This window comes from Pleurodeles waltl, chromosome 5 (assembly GCF_031143425.1).
Source record: "Pleurodeles waltl isolate 20211129_DDA chromosome 5, aPleWal1.hap1.20221129, whole genome shotgun sequence".
NCBI classification, from domain to species: domain Eukaryota; kingdom Metazoa; phylum Chordata; class Amphibia; order Caudata; family Salamandridae; genus Pleurodeles; species Pleurodeles waltl.
The window spans coordinates 1,535,750,166-1,535,770,578 of NC_090444.1; the positions used below are offsets into that span (position 1 = coordinate 1,535,750,166).

At 45.9% G+C, this 20,413-nt stretch overlaps 1 protein-coding gene across 2 annotated transcripts in view; it reads right to left on the reverse strand.

The window, feature by feature from the left end:
* The window catches only part of DLGAP2 (DLG associated protein 2), a 3,577,612-nt gene that overhangs the window by 70,083 nt on the left and 3,487,116 nt on the right, over nucleotides 1-20,413 (reverse strand). For both annotated transcript variants that reach the window (XM_069235822.1, XM_069235823.1), the window contains one exon: nucleotides 20,292-20,383. In XM_069235822.1, coding sequence (XP_069091923.1) covers nucleotides 20,292-20,383 — 92 coding nt within the window. The remainder of the gene's footprint in view (nucleotides 1-20,291; nucleotides 20,384-20,413) is intronic.

Below are 20,413 nucleotides of genomic sequence, written 5' to 3' on the forward strand. Positions count from 1 at the left end.
GGGCAGCAGGAGCGCGGAGAAGGTGGACCCCACATGCCACATCCCAGCTGGGAAGGAGGACACTAAGGAGGCCAGGAGTCCGTCCCCGAAGGGTCCAGATACGTCACGGTCCGAGGGCGACTGAGCAGGGAGTCGAGGCCAGGTCTGGCTCCCTTGACCTGCTGGATGAGCACCGCTGAACAGGGCCCGCGGTGCAGAAGAGCACCGCTGAACAGGGCCCCGCCGTGGAGAAGAGCACCGCTGAACAGGGCCCGCGGTGCAGAAGAGCACCGCTGAACAGGGCCCCGCCGTGGAGATAGGCACCGCTGAACAGGGCCCGCCGTGGAGAAGAGCACCGCTGAACAGGGCCCGCGGTGCAGAAGAGCACCGCTGAACAGGGCCCGCCGTGGAGAAGAGCACCGCTGAACAGGGCCTGCCGTGGAGAAGAGCACCGCTGAACAGGGCCCGCGGTGCAGAAGAGCACCGCTGAACAGGGCCCGCCGTGGAGAAGAGCACCGCTGAACAGGGCCCGCCGTGGAGAAGAGCACCGCTGAACAGGGCCCACCGTGGAGAAGAGCACCGCTGAACAGGGCCCGCGGTGCAGAAGAGCACCGCTGAACAGGGCCCCGCCGTGGAGAAGAGCACCGCTGAACAGGGCCCGCCGTGGAGAAGAGCACAGCTGAACGGACCCGCGGTGCAGAAGAGCACCGCTGAACAGGGCCCCGCCGTAGAGAAGAGCACCGCTGAACAGGGCCCGCCGTGGAGAAGAGCACCGCTGAACAGGGCCCGCGGTGCAGAAGAGCACCGCTGAACAGGGCCCCGCCGTGGAGAAGAGCACCGCTGAACAGGGCCCGCGGTGCAGAAGAGCACCGCTGAACAGGGCCCCGCCGTGGAGATAGGCACCGCTGAACAGGGCCCGCCGTGGAGAAGAGCACCGCTGAACAGGGCCCGCCGTGGAGAAGAGCACCGCTGAACAGGGCCCGCGGTGCAGAAGAGCACCGCTGAACAGGGCCCGCCGTGGAGAAGAGCACCGCTGAACAGGGCCCGCGGTGCAGAAGAGCACCGCTGAACAGGGCCCCGCCGTGGAGAAGAGCACCGCTGAACAGGGCCCGCCGTGGAGAAGAGCACCGCTGAACAGGGCCCGCGGTGCAGAAGAGCACCGCTGAACAGGGCCCGCCGTGGAGAAGAGCACCGCTGAACAGGGCCCCGCCGTCTCAAGCACCGCTCCGCTGGGCACCGCCGTCTCAAGCACCGCTCCGCTGGGCCCCGCCGTCTCAAGCACCGCTCCGCTGGGCCCCGCCGTCTCAAGCACCGCTCCGCTGGGCCCTTCCTCTCAAGCACCGCTCCGCTGGGCCCCGCCGTCTCAAGCACCGCTCCGCTGGGCCCTTCCTCTCAAGCACCGCTCCGCTGGGCCCCGCCGTCTCAAGCACCGCTCCGCTGGGCACCGCCGTCTCAAGCACCGCTCCGCTGGGCCCTTCTTCTCAAGCACCGCTCCGCTGGGCCCTTCTTCTCAAGCACCGCTCCGCTGGGCCCCGCCGTCTCAAGCACCGCTCCGCTGGGCACCGCCGTCTCAAGCACCGCTCCGCTGGGCCCTTCTTCTCAAGCACCGCTCCGCTGGGCCCTTCCTCTCAAGCACCGCTCCGCTGGGCCCCGCCGTCTCAAGCACCGCTCCGCTGGGCACCGCCGTCTCAAGCACCGCTCCGCTGGGCCCTTCTTCTCAAGCACCGCTCCGCTGGGCCCTTCTTCTCAAGCACCGCTCCGCTGGGCCCTTCCTCTCAAGCACCGCTCCGCTGGGCCCTTCCTCTCAAGCACTGCTCCGCTGGGCCCCGCCGTCTCAAGCACCGCTCCGCTGGGCCCTTCTTCTCAAGCACCGCTCCGCTGGGCCCTTCCTCTCAAGCACCGCTCCGCTGGGCACCGCCGTCGCAAGCACCGTTTATGGTTCACTGTGCCCACCATGCCTCCTCCTTGACCAGTGGAGACTGTCATCCACCTGATGGACTGTGGCTTTGCACTCCCCAGGATGGTCCAGTGGGCAGCCCACCCACTGTAGAGACATTGAGAGACTGTGGCTTTGCACTCCCCAGGATGGTCCAGTGGGCAGCCCACCCACTGTAGAGACATTGAGAGACTGTGGCTTTGCACTCCCCAGGATGGTCCAGTGGGCAGCCCACCCACTGTAGAGACATTGAGAGACTGTGGCTTTGCACTCCCAGGATGGTCCAGTGGGCAATCCACCCACTGCAGAGACTTGAGAGACTGTGGCTTTGCACTCCCCAGGATGGTCCAGTGGGCAGCCCACCCACTGTAGAGACATTGAGAGACTGTGGCTTTGCACTCCCCAGGATGGTCCAGTGGGCAGCCCACCCACTGTAGAGACATTGAGAGACTGTGGCTTTGCACTCCCCAGGATGGTCCCGTGGGCATGGTGGCTCCTCGTGGATCTGGCGTGGTGGACTCATGTGGCTGTGGTGCCCCCCCTTCCCTTCCCCCTGAGGTGCCTGTAGTTTTTACATCTGATGCCCCTGCAGTGTTCTCTCCAAAGGACTCAGGTCTCCTGTGTGGGCTTTGCCCTTGTTTCTCAAGACTTTGGCCCACGGACATGCTGAAATCGTAGGTTGTGCAGGACTTGGTACTTCAGTTATACACTGATGTGTGTGTCATTAGTTTTGTTGTGGATATCTTTCATGGTTGTACGCTAATTTTCTGGAGCTTTTTTGTACATAAATATTTATTCAAAATATGATTATGTCCTAGCATTTTTCAGGGGTGTTTGGGTGGTGTCACTGTGACTTGGTGCGCTGCATTGGTGAGTACATAGTTGGGGGGGGGGGGGTCGCATATGTGTGTGCCCGTAACCTTTCGTCCTCCCCCTCCCGTGTGTCGTAGGTGCAGTACTCACCGTTGTCGTCTGCGCCGGACTTCGTACTCGTGGTAGATGAGAAGGTAGACGAGAGCAGGTAGGATGTTTAATTCGGGTTCCATGCTGTCCTCCTTCCTCCTGGAGTGCGTAGTGGTGAGCGTTTTCCCGTCCGTAGTCTGTTTCCGCCGTGTTTTTATCGGCGGTGCTCCCGCCCCGGAAAAGGTGGCGGATTGGTGAGTTGGAATAGTGTGGGCGGTACATTGTCTGCCGCCTGTCTGTTGGCGGTGACCGCCGCGCTGTTTGTTTGTACCGCCGTGGCGGTCGGAGTGTTAAGGTGGCTGTCTGTGTTGGCGGTTCCCGCCAGGCTCAGAATCCCATTTTTTTTACCGCCAGCCTGTTGGCGGGTTGGCCGCCGCTTTAACACCGACCGCCAGGGTTAGAATCACCCCCTCTGTCTCCTAAGTTAAGCCTTGACGCTCGTTGAGAAGCAACCAAGGTTTGAGCTGGGTTTAATTTACTGAGACCTAACTGGACCTTAGTGGAGATTAGTGGCCTATTGCTAAGTGTAGGTACCTACCTGCCCTTACCAATAACCCATTTTCCAACACTCACCCATTGGGATTCCAATTGCGGTGCTTCATTATAGAGTCCTCGTCCGTTGCTGGATGGGCTTAACCGTGGTAGCCAAGGGAGCTCTATGGTTATTGGGTGAGATCCTAGATTTAAAATCCTAGATTTAAAATAGTCTAGGGTTTCTTGAGGATTAATTTTATTTTCAAAGGGCACCCTTACAGAGTTAAAAACAGGTGGGGATGCACTAAGGAAATAAGCATCCTCTGTATCCCTAGGTCAACATGTTTCAGCCATCACACCAAAGCCTCACCAGGCTAGTTGGCTTTCATCTGGACCTTACAATGATCCTGCTAGTATTCTATTTATGGTTATTTATGTGTATCCAAATGTGAAACTTTTATTCATCATATTTATAAATGCCATACACACTGACTGATTTGGTGTCTGTGTTCACATTTCTCTGTTGCTGTGAGAGGGACGGAAATAATGAATCAAGCACAACATCATTACAGTTACTCTAAAATATACATGATGAGTGCAGCACATACAATATGTTGGTAATCTAAAGGATAATACCTACACAATGCATACCATCCTACTGTATGCAGAATATGTGCACATACTCCGAAAATAACTGTGATGGAGACTCACAATTCAACCTGCTTACACACTAGTTCTGCTTGATGTGAAATAATCACACTGATCACTTGGAAACATGTATAATGATGCACACAGATATATGTAATGATGAGAATACTAAGGCAGCACTGTCCAGGCCTGACTTAGGAAACAGTTGTGGGCCACAAGAACAGAACCCAACAATGCAACAAGTAACACTCAATGATTAAATGTTGAGTCAGTGCTTTTTCTTTTAAAAATGAAAAATACTTTAATACACACACACAACAAAATATTACCCACAAACTTACAATGACTTATGAAATGGCTCTTGGAAAAAATAGCTGGGGCTCCTCCTAAAGGGCCTAGCAATCTACCTGAGGGGCAAACTCAAGGATGGTCAGAATGGTAAAGTAACCCCCTAAATGTACATCACACCCATTAGGTCTGAGGCAATTTTAATAGTTTGTATGTTGGCAGACAATAAACCCTAAACCACTATATCCCCATAGTTGCTTACAGAAAATCATGTACTGTATACAATTATAAAAGACCAGCAACCTCATGGGCTCTGGGCAGGAGACAGTAATTCCACTCGGGATGCCGTCTTCACTGCACCCACTGCATACAAGCAGCAGAAATGTTTTTCAGTATCTTAGCACCTGAGAGGTAAAACTAGGTGAGGTTTGTTACCGCAGGATTGATTCTGTGAGGTCTCCACATCTCTCAAATTTAAATTGTCTGTTCCTCAAAAATAAAAATTGAGAAATTCTCTTCTTGGAGTGCATACCAAGCTAACCCAAACCACAGGTGTGGCTGACTTTCCCCTACACTCCCCTTCCAGCCCTCTCCTAATCTAATTAGGCAGGCTTGCATCTGACTGGGCAACAAGGAAGTGGGGGCTGGCTTGGCTACTGTGACATCTGTGCCTCTACAGTTGAAGTTCAGCTTATCTCCCCAGCCCCATCCAGTCCTACCTTCTGAAGGGCATAGATCTCCTCCCACCAAATGGCTGAATTGTTTGAGACTGCTTGACACCTATTCATACAGCAGCTTAGCTCAGGCTGTAAAGAGGCTGACCAATCAAAAGAGGTTGCTACAGGGCTGTTTTAGGCCAGTTCAGGATAATAAGTTCTAAAACTACTTTCCTGTAATAGTTATAATAAATTCAACCCTAGCAAGTTGTTGGATTTATTGTAACTATAATTTTGTCACTTTGAATCATATTGCTAGCTAACTGCAATCAAACGTTAGACTTTATTAAAATTCAATAAAGCCTTTCTATGTTAGCCTATTGGGCTAGCAGCACTACACTGGGGAAAAACAACTTTGGCTGCTGTCCCCACCAGGGCATCGAAAACATATTTTATGTTGTCCCTGCTTTTTATAAAAAGGCACCTTACCTCTGAAGTACCCAGAGCAGATCTTGGGGGTGACTTATATGTAATAAAAGGGTAGTTTTTAACCTTGGAAGTACTTTTAATTCCAAAGTCAAATTTGGACAGAGTTTTATTTCACAACCAACCTGCAAGGTAGGTCTGGCTTTACAATTTCACTATACCCCCCACAGTAGTGCACACCTAAGTGCATTAGGTCCACTGGGATATCTAAAGGTACATGCCCTACCATATACTAGGTACTTACAGTAGGGTGTCTTAGCTAATTCTAACTATACCAAACACCATATACCTTTAGGGACAGAGCGCTGGCCCTGGGCCTGGTTAGCAGAGCCGAGGGTGCTCTCAGTGTCAGTAACAACCGGTATCAGTCAAAAAGTGGGTGTGATCAGAACAAAAAGGCAAACTTTCTTACAATGCTTTATGGTTGCCTGTGGGAAAGCCTATGCTCCTTTCAACAGATCTGAGTTATTTATTGTCTCAAGCCAATGAACATGGCTATAACCTTGATTATTTCTATGGAAAAAGGTTATGCTACATGTCATATGTTGGATCTATTTATTATGCCAAGGCTTTACAAAGGCAGTTGGCCTGACAATTGTTGTGAAAAGAATATGTTAAAATCAAGAGGCCTTCAAGGATGGATTTTGTTTCACTGTGTTATAGACTGTAGACATGCTTTGTTTTATTTTGTTATATGGAATCTCGCAGATTACCATATTAGACAAGGACATTAGTGTTTACTACCTCCCAACATGATCTGAGGAAAAAACATTTGAAAGGTGAGGCACCTTTGTAGGCCCTCTCTCTAGGAGTTGTAGATTGCTTTGCCAACAGTAAATTTGTAGATAATTTTCATTTTATGATTGTATTCTAGGCAATTGCCTTGTGAGAATGTTTATGCTCAATACAGTAGATCTGAGTTAGTTATAGTCACAAACCAATGGTAAAGGCTAGAAACCTAATGAGTTGATTGATGAAACTGTTATGTCAGAGGCCATAGGTGTGATCTGTTCGTTAATAAATTTCATAACAAGGTTAATAGACCTGGCTATTTTATGGTGAAATTAAGGGTGGATTGTTATTACACTGGGATAAAGCCTTAGGCAGGTATTTTGTTAGATGGAATCTAACTGATTACAATAGCAGGCAAGGCTTTTTGTGCTGATGACACCTTCAGACAAACCATGGGAGAACATTTGCTCTGTAAGAATATATTAGGTGCTGTAAGAAGGGTTGTATTTTGTTTTTCTAAATGTAATTGTCTACATATTTAGGCCTGGCTAGTTTATGTTGAATTTAAGGATGGACTGTCATTACACTGGGCTAAAGCCTATGGGCAGGTATTTTGTTAGATGGAATCTCACTGATTAGAAAGGCAGGGAAAGGGTTTTGGTGCTGATGACACCCTCATACAAACCACAGGAGAACATTTGCGCTGTAAGAATATGTTAGGAGCTGTAAGAAATGTTGTATATTGTTTTGGGAAATGTAATTGACTACAGATTTATAATGCTATAATTGTATGATTGATGCTTGTCTTGTAAGAAGTGTATGCTTAATATAGCCAGCATGATGCTTAATATAGCCAGCCTGAGTTGGATATGGTGAAAAACCGCTAGCTCGATTTGCTTATTGTGGAAACCTAAATCAGATGCTATGAATCTGATCTGTGTAGATGAAAAGTTATTTTTAAAAAAAGCAGTAGGACTCACATATTTATCATGCAACGCATATGTTAAAGCCATTAGGTGTTTAAGGGTAGATTGTTAGTCCACTCTTTCAACACCTGTAGATGGTTTTTTGTTGAACTGAATCTCACAGATTCCCTATAAAGGCATGGATTTTGTTGTTCAATACTCTTTGGAAAACCACAAAGGATAGAAGATTGGCACTGGCGTAATCTGTGCTGATCCCTATTAGGAAGGGCTGACTAGTTTAGTTGTCTGATAGTCTCTAATAAAAAACACTAATTACAAATCAATGTATACATATATACATACATATACAAATATAGAGTGGTTTTAGGTCAGCTTTCTCCTGCTATTGGTCTGTTCGAGTGTCATGTGCACTCCACCTCCATACATAAAAGCAGACAGCAGGAGGCAGCGGTTCAGCCCCCTTCAGCAATAGCTTTATTGCCCTGTGAATGACTATATTTTGCTTGCTTGCACTGCACATCCATCTGAAAGTGAGTACACTTCAGTGTCAGGGCTAGCGTTTCTTGTCATTTAAAAAAATGTTTGTAGAACATACTGCTTGCTCCCTAAAAGTGCTGTTGGGTTGCTCACTTGCCACTGATTTTATCTGCTGTGTGCTACATCTCACATGACTACTGCGTCTAACCCCATTAACCATCTTGGAATGGTATTCTGTAAACTATCAATCTTTTACTATTCAAAGAACACCATTGTATTGCTTCTTCCGGTGTCAGCCATGTTTGAACTCTAAAGCAACAATACTACACTACATGCAACACCATGGCAAGACTGAAGAATGCTGCTATGCTTCTTTTTTTACTCTTTATTGAAAGCAAATACTCACCTCATTTAGGCAAAGGCGTTTTTCTTTGCCCTACTTTTATTCTTTTAATTTCCTTTGCATAGGCTTGATGGCTGCTTGTGTTAGATTTGTTGGCGAATGAGTGGGTAAATGCAAGAATGAATCAGTAAAAGGATGATGCATGAGTGCAAGGTTAAGTGATAAAGTGCATGTATGATGAGTTTATGAATTCCTAAACGTGCTAGTGAATGAAGGGACACTTTCAGTTATATGCTAAACCTATTGCCACTGCCAATGCTTGTTTTAAAATCCTGCGGCACACTACTGCAACATGGACTACTGGATTACCCAAAGTCCAATGTGGTTTCTGTAGTCAACATACATTACACAACTTTAATTTCACGATCTTTTGTCAGAAGAAGAAAGAGGATTTCAGACGCTTCAAATGAGTTGAGCTACAAAGCCATTTTTGTTTGCAAGAGAAGGGTAATTTTCAACATAGAGCAATTACCACCATGTGAAGCGAACTTGTAATTCATCATACACTAACATTTGAATTCACATTTTTAGAATGTTTAGTAAAATGTGGATAATTGACTGGTCACGAAAGCAGTTTGGTTGTTATGAAATTGTATATCCACTGTTCAGGGACAGCGACTGGCATAAAATTAAATCATCAAGTGTTTAAATACAGCTGGATGATATCAACACATACATGCAGATAACTGCTCAAATGCAGCTAGTACGAAGCTACAAAGAAACCATTTATAGTAGTTATTAAAACAGCAACAACTATCTGGGTCCGAAAACATTTGGGTGTAAATACATAGTAAGAGATTTAGGTTTGCATTACATTGCACAACAAATTGATACATGTAATATTATAACCAAGTCATTTACCTCTATGTTGTATGAAAACAAATGGAAATAGGGAGATAGTACTTGTTTTGTGCCTGCCAATTGACATGCCTTTGTGAAGTGTTGTACAAAATACAAGGTGCTTAACGCACTTGAATTTGCAGAGTCCGCATTATTATTTTTTAGGTCTCGACTAGGCAGTGCATGCAGTGTCTCTTTAAGACATGCTATATCTTATCTATGGGCCTCAAACACTCCCACCCTTTCATTGGATCTTTTTTCTGCTGTTTAGAAATCCTTTCTTTTTAGTGGGGCATTGGCTTTATTTGTCCCGCCTTTGGCTGTGTTTTTCACTTCTTGACTACTGCCCCAGTTACATGTCCCCCTACTCTTTTGCTTATTTATGTCTTTTTCGGCACACTCTTTTTTTCTTTAGGCTTGTTTAGACTATCCGTGTGTTTAGAATTTTGGCTTCAGCAACGATTACATAGTGCTTGTATCTGCATTTTTCTTTTAATTCCGATCAGCATGTTTTTTAAATCGTATTGCCATTCGCCATTGGCACGCAGGCACATTTGTTACATTCAAATGTATTTTTTGTTTTGTTTAAGCTGCATATGATTAGATGATTTACTCACAGACTCAGGATGTTGAGTCGATGCTGAGACTCAAACCTGGCCGTCCGTGCAATTTTACAACAATGGTTCTGATAGGCTTTTTTCTGTTTATGCATTGTATTATTATTTCTTGATTTAGGCACGGAGACACATTTGTTATTGTTTAAGCCGCATGCGATTAGGTTTATTTACAATCACAGGATTTTGAGCCAATGCCAAGATTCAAACCTGGCCGTCTGTGGTTTTACAGCATTTGGTGCTCTGAACAGACTTAAGCAATCTGGCCTGTACTCTGTCATAGAATACATCACTAACTGCTTCCACAGCAGCCTCGGACTCGGTGGAAGCTTGCATTACAGGTGTTTCTACATTCCTCTCAAAGACATACAGTGCAGTAATTTCAAGGCACTATCGGGGTCATTCCAACCCTGGCGGTCATCGACCGCCAGGGTGGAGGACCACGGAAGCACCGCCAACAGGCTGGCGGTGCTTCCCTGCCCATTCTGACCGCGGCGGTAAAGCCGCGGTCAGAAAAGGGGATCCGGCGGTTTCCCGCCGGATTTCCCCTGTCTGGGCTGAATCTCCATGGCGGCGCTGCAAGCAGCGCCGCCATGGAGATTCCGACCCCCTTCCCGCCACCCTGTTTCTGGCGGTTTTTACCGCCAGGAACAGGATGGCGGGAACGGGTGTCGTGGGGCCCCTGGGGGCCCCTGCACTGCCCATGCCACTGGCATGGGCAGTGCAGGGGCCCCCTAAAAGGGCCCCAGCATGATTTTCACTGTCTGCTTAGCAGACAGTGAAAATCGCGACGGGTGCAACTGCACCCGTCGCACCCCTGCAACACCGCCGGCTTCATTCGGAGCCGGCTTCTATGTTGCAGGGCCTTTCCCGCTGGGCCGGCGGGTGCTCCTTTGGCGGGCGCCCGCCGGCCCAGCGGGAAAGCCAGAATGGCCTCCGCGGTCTTTTGACCGCGGAGCGGGCAAATGGCGGTGACCGCCATATATCCCAAAACACACTTGCAAAGTATCCAGAAAATACCTGTGCAATGGGTAAGAATTTTTCTCCTCCCTCCCACATGAAAGCTGTCATTCATTCAGACCGTTTTGGTACTAGTTTAATATCTGTGTCAGGCTTCTTAGGTATGCAGCTTGCAATGCCTACCCTCTTTTACATAACCCTAATTAAATTATTATTCTGGCGATACTGCATGCTACTATTATAACTGTATATTGCCTTTGCATTATTTTTTTTATTACTTATTTCTGTAACTTGTCATTCTGTGCTTTTATAGAAGCAAAAAGGTTTTGGTAAACACTTTTCTGTTCTGACACGGTAGCTATTGATCATTAGTTTTCAGCTTCAGACACACCAGACTCAATGAATGTGGTCAATTGGGTATTTTTTTAAATGTTTTTTAACTCAGGTGCATTGCAGTGCATTTGATTCTTAAGAGTAACCTTCCAGGCCACATTCCTGTTTTTGTCACCTCAGTACAGAAACATTCTTCAGTGTGCTGCAAAGAGGACTGACGTACACGTTCCTTTTTCCATCAATGGCTGATAAGTCAGAACCACCATTCTTCTACCTATGGATGGGGACCTATGGGTAAAAAAGCCACCACGCTAGTCCTAGTGCGTCCAAGTTTAAGATCTTGACAGAGAGACAGAGGGCCTGATTCTGACCCTGGCGGCCGGTGACCGCCAGGGTCACCGGCCACGGGAGCACCGCCGACAGGCTGGCGGTGCTCCGAAGGGCATTCTGACCGCGGCGGTTCAGCCGCGGTCAGAAAGGGTAAACCGGCGGTCACCCGCCGGTTTACCGCTGCCCTTCTGAATCCTCCATGGCGGATTCAGACACCCCCTACCGCCATCCTGTTCATGGCGGGAAACCCGCCATGAACAGGATGGCGGTAGGGGGTGCCGCGGGGCCCCTGGGGGCCCCTGCAGTGCCCATGCCAATGGCATGGGCACTGCAGGGGCCCCCGTAAGAGGGCCTCGCAAAGTATTTCAGTGTCTGCTATGCAGACACTGAAATACGCGACGGGTGCCACTGCACCCGTCGCACCTTCCCACTACGCCGGCTCAATTCTGAGCTGGCGTCCTCGTGGGAAGGTTGATTTGCCCTGGGCTGGCGGGCGGCCTTTTGGCGGCCGCCCGCCAGCCCAGGGCAAATCTCAGAATCACCGCAGCGGTCTTTCGACCGCGGTGCGGTGTTCTGACGGGGTTACTTTGGCGGGCGGCCTCCGCCGCCCGCCAAAATAAGAATGACCCCCAGAGTGTCTCTACTCTGCCGCATATAGGTGTGTATATGTTATCATTCACGTTGCCAGCTTTTGAGGAGCCATGTCCTTTTCACTTTTCAAGGACTTCAGACCTCTGGGTTTTCAGCAGTGGAGGTCAAATGCATAACTTTGCTTATCTCACTGCACGTTTCTGAAAGATATACAGCGCGTATCAGTGAATGGATATGGTGCTTTACTGTACATTTGAGTTGTGAACAAACCAGTGCAAGGAAATTCCATTGAACTGTAATGATAATTATAAAAAAAACAAAAACAAAAAACGTTTGTAGTTATAAATCTGAAACTATGATTCTGAGATAAATACATACCTCTTTCGACTGGATGTTGGCAGGGGCGTCTCCTTTGCAATGGCGAAGGAGTGTTGCCTCCCTGACTAAGTCAGGAGATGAAAAATAAAACAATATTTCTTTATCATTTTATCTTTCAGCTGCTGGCTCAGCCAGAAGCATGTGAAGGGAGGGTGCAGGCTGGGCCACAGGAGGTGGTAGGGGGGAGGAGAAGAGAGTGCACCTAAGTGTATATGTGTGTTTGACCGGCCATCATAGGCCAGCCAAACACACATGCGCACCTAGATTTCTCCAACCCAGCTGTGTTGAACAGCTGGGCTGGAGAAACTGCACAGACCCCAGTGCAGTGTCTGAACAGCAGTTCAACCTGCTCAAACCAATCCTGACTCTGCTTTCATGCTAGGTTTAACATGAAAGCAGTGCTAGGATTGCTGGGGAGCCTTTGCTGGTGTCCCAGTGAATGCTGGGACATCAGAAGAAGAGGAGCGAGGCGGCAGCAATGGGAAGAGGTACGTTTTTTTAAATTATTTTTTTATTACCACCATCTGTCCCCGTCCCTAAACCCATTGAGATTTGCTGTGGCCGGCACTGGATGTTGGTCAGTGGTATGCCGTTGTGTCTTTTTCACATTTCTGTTGATATTAGTTGTAATGTTATTGAAGCTAAACATTTGTTCACTAATTTCTCCCACTTCATGTAAATGAAATAATGTAACTTCTTGTTCTGTTTACTTCTGGCCTAGTGACATTTATTTTTTAATTTTAGACTTGCACCTGTCATCAAAGAGTCATGATGGTTCTATTATAATATATTAACTCTTCCCCAAAGTAGAGATACTATAGATTTTAAAAGCCCACTTTGGCTATGTGATTTGCACAACATGTGAGATTCCTGGGGAAAAAGTTATCACAGCACATAGGGGGTCATTCTGACCCTGGCGGTAAAATCCGCAAGGGCCAACGACCGCGGGAGCACCGCCAACAGGCTGGCGGTGCTCCCATGGGCATTCTGACCGCGGCGGTACAGCCGCGGTCAGAAACGGAAAACTGGCGGTGTACCGCCGGTTTCCTGCTGCCCTGGGGAATCCTCCATGGCAGCAGCTTGCTGCGCCGCCATGGGGATTCCGAGCCCCATACCGCCATCCTGTTCCTGGCGGTTTTGGCCGCCAGGAAGAGAATGGCGGTATGGGGTGTCGTGGGGCCCCTGGGGGCCCCTGCAGTGCCCATGCCAATGGCATGGGCACTGCAGGGGCCCCCGTAACAGGGCCCCACAAAGATTTTCAGTGTCTGCCATGCAGACACTGAAAATCGCGACGGGCGCAACTGCACCCGTCGCACCCCTTCCACTCCGCCGGCTCCATTCGGAGCCGGCATCCTGATGGAAGGGTGTTTCCCGCTGGGCTGGCGGGCGGCCTTCTGGCGGTCGCCCGCCAGCCCAGCGGGAAACCCAGAATACCCGCAGCGGTCTTTTGACCGCGCAGCGGTATTCTGGCGGGCCCCGCCAGGCCGGCGGCTACCGCCGCCGGCCGGGGTCAGAATGACCCCCATAGTCTTTTCAGTTTAATTTTGGCTGGTTTGTGGAACAATGCTTTTTGAAGTAAGTAATTGATCCTGTTGCTCCTCAAAATTAACTTGTTTCTGTCGTACCCACTTCCTTCCTCTCTGACTGCCTTTTCTTAGTGGCACTAGATGAATTGTGTCAGCCTTACCTTACAAGATTGTTGTGATCCTTTCTCATCCATTTTAATAAACAAACAAGAACACAAATCTACTCCACACCACATAATTCCACCTACACAGTTCCAAAACTAACAATTCCAATCCATATAATTCTACTCTACACCACATACATCCACTCCACTCCAAACCAAAACACATGGGCAAAAGACATTGGGCCTGATTACGACTTTGGTGGAGGGGATTACTCTGCCCCAAATGTGACAGATATCCCACCCGCCGTATTACGAGTTCCTTAGGATATAATGGACTCATAATTCGGCGGGCAGGATATCCATCCCATTTGGGACGGAGTCAGCCCGTTTGCCAAAGTCGTAATCAGGCCCATTGTCATTTACAACGCCAAAAGCTCTAATTCTTGTAGTTGCGAGACCGATTACATTGCAAAGTCTCATTTGTGCTGTCTCAAATTTACAGAATGGGTGAATTAGCAAATATATTTAAACACTGCTTCATTCAAATGTATTTTGAGTAAATGAATTACTTCTGAGCGCCCGAAGATCAATGTGCGGTTTGTTAAGGCAATATATACCTCATATGTGATTCTCGAAGAATCAGATTGGATGAAGCAGACAAAAGGTTTGTTATCTATCTCTATAGTTGTTGATTTGAGACATCACTCAAGTGCATGCGCAAAAGGACGCCCATAAAGCTGTGAAATGACACTCCACACCGATGATTTACATTTTGGTAGTTTTATATTACTGTGTACATGGCCGTTCTCACAGCGCCTGCTCTCCTGCAGAGAAGATGTCGAAATGCACAGCTTTCTATTAATTATAGGATCGGCCTATTCTCAGGGGGCAAGGACTTGCATGAGCAGCTGAGCCAGGAGCATGTTTGATATGGATCTGTGACTCTCAGTGTCACACCTGTTTTGTTCGCTGCTCATGCCTCGCGTTCATGGATTGCCCTTGCCCTCTAGGGATCTCTGCTCCTTTTTGCTTTCATTTGGGCGAGAAGCAATACTTTCAGTGTCAGAGTTATTGAACATGCTGCAAAATGCTGAAAACTGTTTGACTGCTCAGGTCTCAATCATTGTTTGTATAGCACCTCCTCTTTTCTCCCCCCAGTGTGTCCGAGACGTAAGCAAGAACTGGCAACCAAATTTCCGTGGCAGTCCCCTGATCCCCCTTCTGAGCATGATATCCCATCACCACTATATCGCAGCCCTCGGTGGAGAAATGTAATGGCGGCCGTTTTATAATAACAATCTTACTTGGCTGCTTATTGACTCCTACAGCTCAGGCCAAGGAAAGCCTTTCACTTATTGAATCTATTCCTGGCACTGTGAATTGTAAATCCACAAGGGCGAAACCTCATCTGATTCACTTGGTGAATCTCGATAGGCCTTGAAACCTATTTCAGTTTCACAGGTTAGTGGGCTCTGGAACGATAAAAAAGTATCCTTAGAACAATTTGTATTTAGTGGTCTGGTTCTGGACATGGAATGCAGGGTGTAACTAAACATGTGTGGCCTGAATTCCTGTCTCAGTGTAGTTGTACTTTGCATCAAAGGTGACAATCCAAATGCAGTGTTCTTAAAATGATTATTGTGAGCAGCTTAGGTGCTGAGAAACAGGTATGGCGGTGGCATTGTATACTGTAAGAGATAATTGCAGGGTTTTCGCTCTAGGCGGGATTTTCAATGTTCGTATTCCTTTTTATTGTTTAAATGGCGACCTTTATGCTGCGAAACACATTTTTAACCATGTTTTCAGGGTCAGATTCTACTCCAGTGAACAGTAACGCGATAAGTTTCTATTGTTCTCTTTTCAATTGGTTTTAACTAACCACAAATACCAAGTTAACTTTGAACTTGCAATTTAATTTCCCTAGCTACAGAGTCACTGATCTATGTATCACTATCGCTACAATGTAAAACATTTCAATTTGAAATGCTGTGGCTGTTAAATAAAATAAAGGAACCAATACCATGCTATAAATCACAACTTAGCACAAGTCGTTTTAGTGGGAAATCCTTCAAACACCAACTATAGGTGCGGGAAATGCGCACAAATTCTATATAAAAACCATTTACGAAGAACCCTTCTCACCCAACAGATTGGAAAGGTCAAGAATGCAGCCACATTGTTTGGGCAATGAGAGGACATCATTAAGCAAAATTGCAGATTAACTAGTACAATGATATCTCAGTGACAATATTACACAGTACCTTTGGCCGCTATCAACATATGTAAACCTACTTACTTTATTGCATCTGCTCTCTGGCTCCTTCCAAAGCACATGTGCACCAGCAGGTAATATTTCACAACCTGCATTAACTGCATTTCTACCACATGTTTAGGAAGAAACCATGATGTTAACGGAGACAGGGTGGAAAAGTGCCTTTTTTGGCATGATCACCCCCATTTTCTTTGGACTGGTGCTGCTGGTTTGTGGATGCGCTTGTAGGAAGTTACAGTTGTCTCCCAAGTAACTCCATTAAAGTAAATTCCGGACACAAAGTTGTGGGGAAAAATGCTATATTTAATAACGGGTCCACGACAGGCACAGACACGTACAAACGGGACGAAGACCCAAGTGCGAAAGCCTGCCCGGAGATCTAGAACCTAAACAAGGTTCCACCTGCTTAACGATAAAAGAACTTAGGAATAACAAAAGTAAACATAGTGCTATAGTACAATAAAACGTTACCTAGTAATTATAACAATGTACGCATACACATATGTAAAATATAACATTATACGTGCTACACATACACGCATATACTACAGCTCTGCATTGGAATCTGCTAATTAGTCCCTAGAGCTGGTGCTCTGATCTGTAAAATATGGTAAAACTGGCAAACTCCTAACTGTCATACTTAACTTTCCTGTAACACAATACTATAGGGTGCCGAAGAGCACACATGGGATGTAAAATTAAATGTCACCTGTTGACTGCAGCACTTATTGTGCCATTCACCAGTGTGACAGGGAAAATATAGTTTATGGTGTACCAGTGTAGTCTAACTGCTACAGTTTAAACCTGCTGTCTAACCTGCAAAAATAATCCTTTTTGATCGGGAAGACCTCTCCTTTATCTATTAAAGAATCACCCCACACATGCTTTGTAGCCAACCCACAAGGTAGAGTGCATGAAATTTTAAAGTGGGACATGTAGAAATGTAATGTTACGATGTACCTACGTTGACAATGCCCCAAACACTATTTTCACAGTGGAAGGCTCTGACTGTCCTATGAGGAATATTAGAGTACTGATTGAATATTAATTCTGCTATCTAGGGCTTGTTACAAGCTAGAAAATCTGATCAACCACTATTTTTAATATATATTAAAAATGCAATTTAAAGGTCAATTTAGATTTCTAATAAATATTTAGAAAAGTAATTTTTAGAACACTACTTTTTCTCTTCCTGAAGCTCCTACAGGCATTAGCCTGCTAGCAGCTACCCTGCCTTAAGTTGACCTTAATGAGGCGTGAAAACTGCTCCCAGAGCAGTAACAATGGCCTTTGTGTAGGGAGTTTTTTTTCTACTTGTAAGCAGACCAATCATGTCCCAGGGACTTCATTAACATGAAAAGGGCCTGCTGTTTCATAAATAAATTTAAGGGGGATCTGGGCGATGCAAACCTTTGCTCCCCCAGCCAGACTGCCCCAATCACAGGGGGTAGGAAATTACACACCCCAACCCCCAAACTAGCTTTGAGTGACCACAAAGGTAGGGACTACTCACTTGCATGGCCACACCTCTGGGTGGACACACAGGATCTGCACAAAGGAGAACGGGTTTTCCCATCTTGGATTTTAGGGGTATGTTGAAAATGTGGGATTTTTTGCACTAGGGCAAACTTGAACTGCTGAAAGCCCGCATTGGTTAGGGAGTAGCCAGACGTCACCACCAACTAGCTAGTGCCACCCTTAATTGTGGTACTTCAAGGCACCCTCCTCAAATCACTTTCTGGACCTGCAGAAGATCAGAAGAGGACTGAACCTGCTATCTGTGACCTGAGAGGCACCCTAAAGGACGGGGACTTGCTCCCTCTTTCAACCTGGACAAAGAATTGGACTCCAAGACTTAACTCCTGTGTGGCTACTGGAACACAAGATGCTGCAGGGGACCTTATTTCTAAGGTGACCAGTTGGCCAGTACCAACTGAACCTTGCTGGTGGCCTCTGCTGGTAAGAGCTCTAGCCCCTAAGTACTATCTCTGAGGTCCTGGGAGCACTAGATGTGACCCAGAGGAGTTACTCCAGAAACCCTGAAAAGTTGGGACAAAGAACATTCTTGGACTTTCAGGATCTCTGGAGCTGTTAGTGGGACAGTGCAGCAAAGGTGTCTGAATTCAATATAACTTTGTCAGATCCAGCTAATAGACATACATTAAACATATGGGCACATGAAACCAAGGAATGCAGACATCCGATGCCATTCATCGTGTGTAATCCATTTTTCCCCTATGACACAGGTGACCAGGGGTATTCATTGAGACCATGATTGATGGCACCATCCAACCATTTACCAATCAGCCTGGAGAAGCATTCAAGATTGTACCAAAGAAGAAATACATTATAATAAAACAATGTTTTGGCATTAAAAAAATCGAGATTGTAGACCTGTTTGGCTATAGATTACAATACAGACCAAAATATTTTTTATAATATTGATGACAGTTGCATTTTACACAGGACAATGTGGAATGCACCTTGATGAGTACAGAGAAAATTATGGATACCAACTGAATGATGATGATGCCTGCAGAATGCAAAACTACTATGAACACATAATTGCAATGTCAATCGATAAGAAAAAGAAAAGTACCTAATAATTTAAAAACAGTTTTGTTGCAATCCTTCGAAAATACCATCCTATAGCATTATTTCAAGAGTCAGTGTTAAGTTCTTTTTAGTAATTGTCCTACATCTTCAGTTTCTGAACTGTTGCCCTTCTGTTCAGAATTAATATTGAAGACATTCTGGAAGGTAAGACAGACATCTCATCTGGCACTGGGGTGAAAGACAGGCACTAAAATAGTCAGGAGGACAGAGATTCATTGATGGCAGCTATTGTGCCAAACTGTGATGAAAGAGAAGAGGTGGTGCTACATTTTATTTTCCCATTTACTTGATATCCATTATAATGTACTGTAGCATTAAAGCTGTGGCCGTAGCATCTTCCACAGCATCTCAAAGATGTAGTATGCTTAGTGTAAAAAGAAGCAATTGGAAAAAGTGACTAGTGTTATGAAAAAACATGATTTGTTGCACAATTAACATATATAGTATTTGCGTACCCTGTGGACATATTTTTGGAAAAATATAAGATACTATTATATATGTAGGCATGTGAAATGAAATTTGCAATATGCATTGATGCAGTTATACTTTATTACTGTTTTGCATACATACGAATAATGCACATGCATAAATAAATGTGTGTGGCGGAAAGTTCCTGATTATGATTCATAGAATAAGGCTCAGTGGACATTCTGCCCACAGAATTATACTTTTGCAGACAATTGCAAGCTTTGTAGATTACCCTTTGCTTCACATCTGCAGTTACTTATAGATCACATGCATTCCTTGATGGTTACTCAGGAAATGTTGAACACCCAAAAACATTTAGGCTGGTGGGTAATTCCAACAGTTATGCCTGTTTTCGCACTCTGGAAATGTCCGCCTGCATAAATCAGGTTTAAATCCTTTTGAAGAGTTGGATAGGAGTGTGTATCGATTGATTTTTCATGGGGGTGTAGGTGAAGTATTGGGGAACATTTTTCCTTTTCTACTACATGAACAGTCCACTGGGGTATCTAAGCATCTTGTCTTCAGTACCTGCCAAAGATCTACAATTTATGCAGATTGTCATGGATTACTCACTGGGGTTCTTTGAATTCCATGAAAGTAGTTGCTTTCCATCCATCAAAGTCTAATGATGGGTAGATTTACAAATTTTATGGGATTGTGGCAGATTATTTTGGTTGAATATTTCAGTTTGAGCTTTTCTTTACAAGTGCAGTTCCCTTCTCACTCACAGCAAACACATATGTTGTTTTGGTACAGTTTGAACATTTTTACAATATTTACTTTTCCACAAAGGCATACATCCTGCAGTCAGATAAAACAATATAAGTTTGAGAGACTTCTTGCTGCTTAAGCATACATTCAAAATTATAGTGCCCCCCATGCTTCTATTCTCCATTATATGGTGTTGCCATCTACAACTCTAAATGCAACTTTGGACCTGGATGTTAAAATGCTTGTTCAGGAAATAGGTAAACACCAGAAGTCAACATTCTTTTTGCAAACTTGGCAATTGTCTCACCATGCTCCTCGTTTAAAAAAAAACTTTCCTTCTTTGGCAGGATAAGAGCTGTAAAGTACACTGAGTAAACCATTTTGAAATGTTTGTGATGGGAAATGTGTTAAAGTAGGATTGAGGAAACAAAGCAAAATGATTTAGTTCAATTAAACCATAATCTTAGTTAATTCAGGATTGATCAAAAGGTATTCATAAATATGCACCATACAATTTGCCACTTAACATCAATAAATATTTGCTGCTACCACTCAGTATTAGCGAGGAAACATCACTTACCAAATTCTGTTGACATAACCAGTAAAACTGCTGGAACTTCTGAGACATAAGAAGCTGGCCACTTCCCACTGCACTGCGGATTTTACCTAGAACTGAACAGATGAAAAGGTCTTGACAACCAG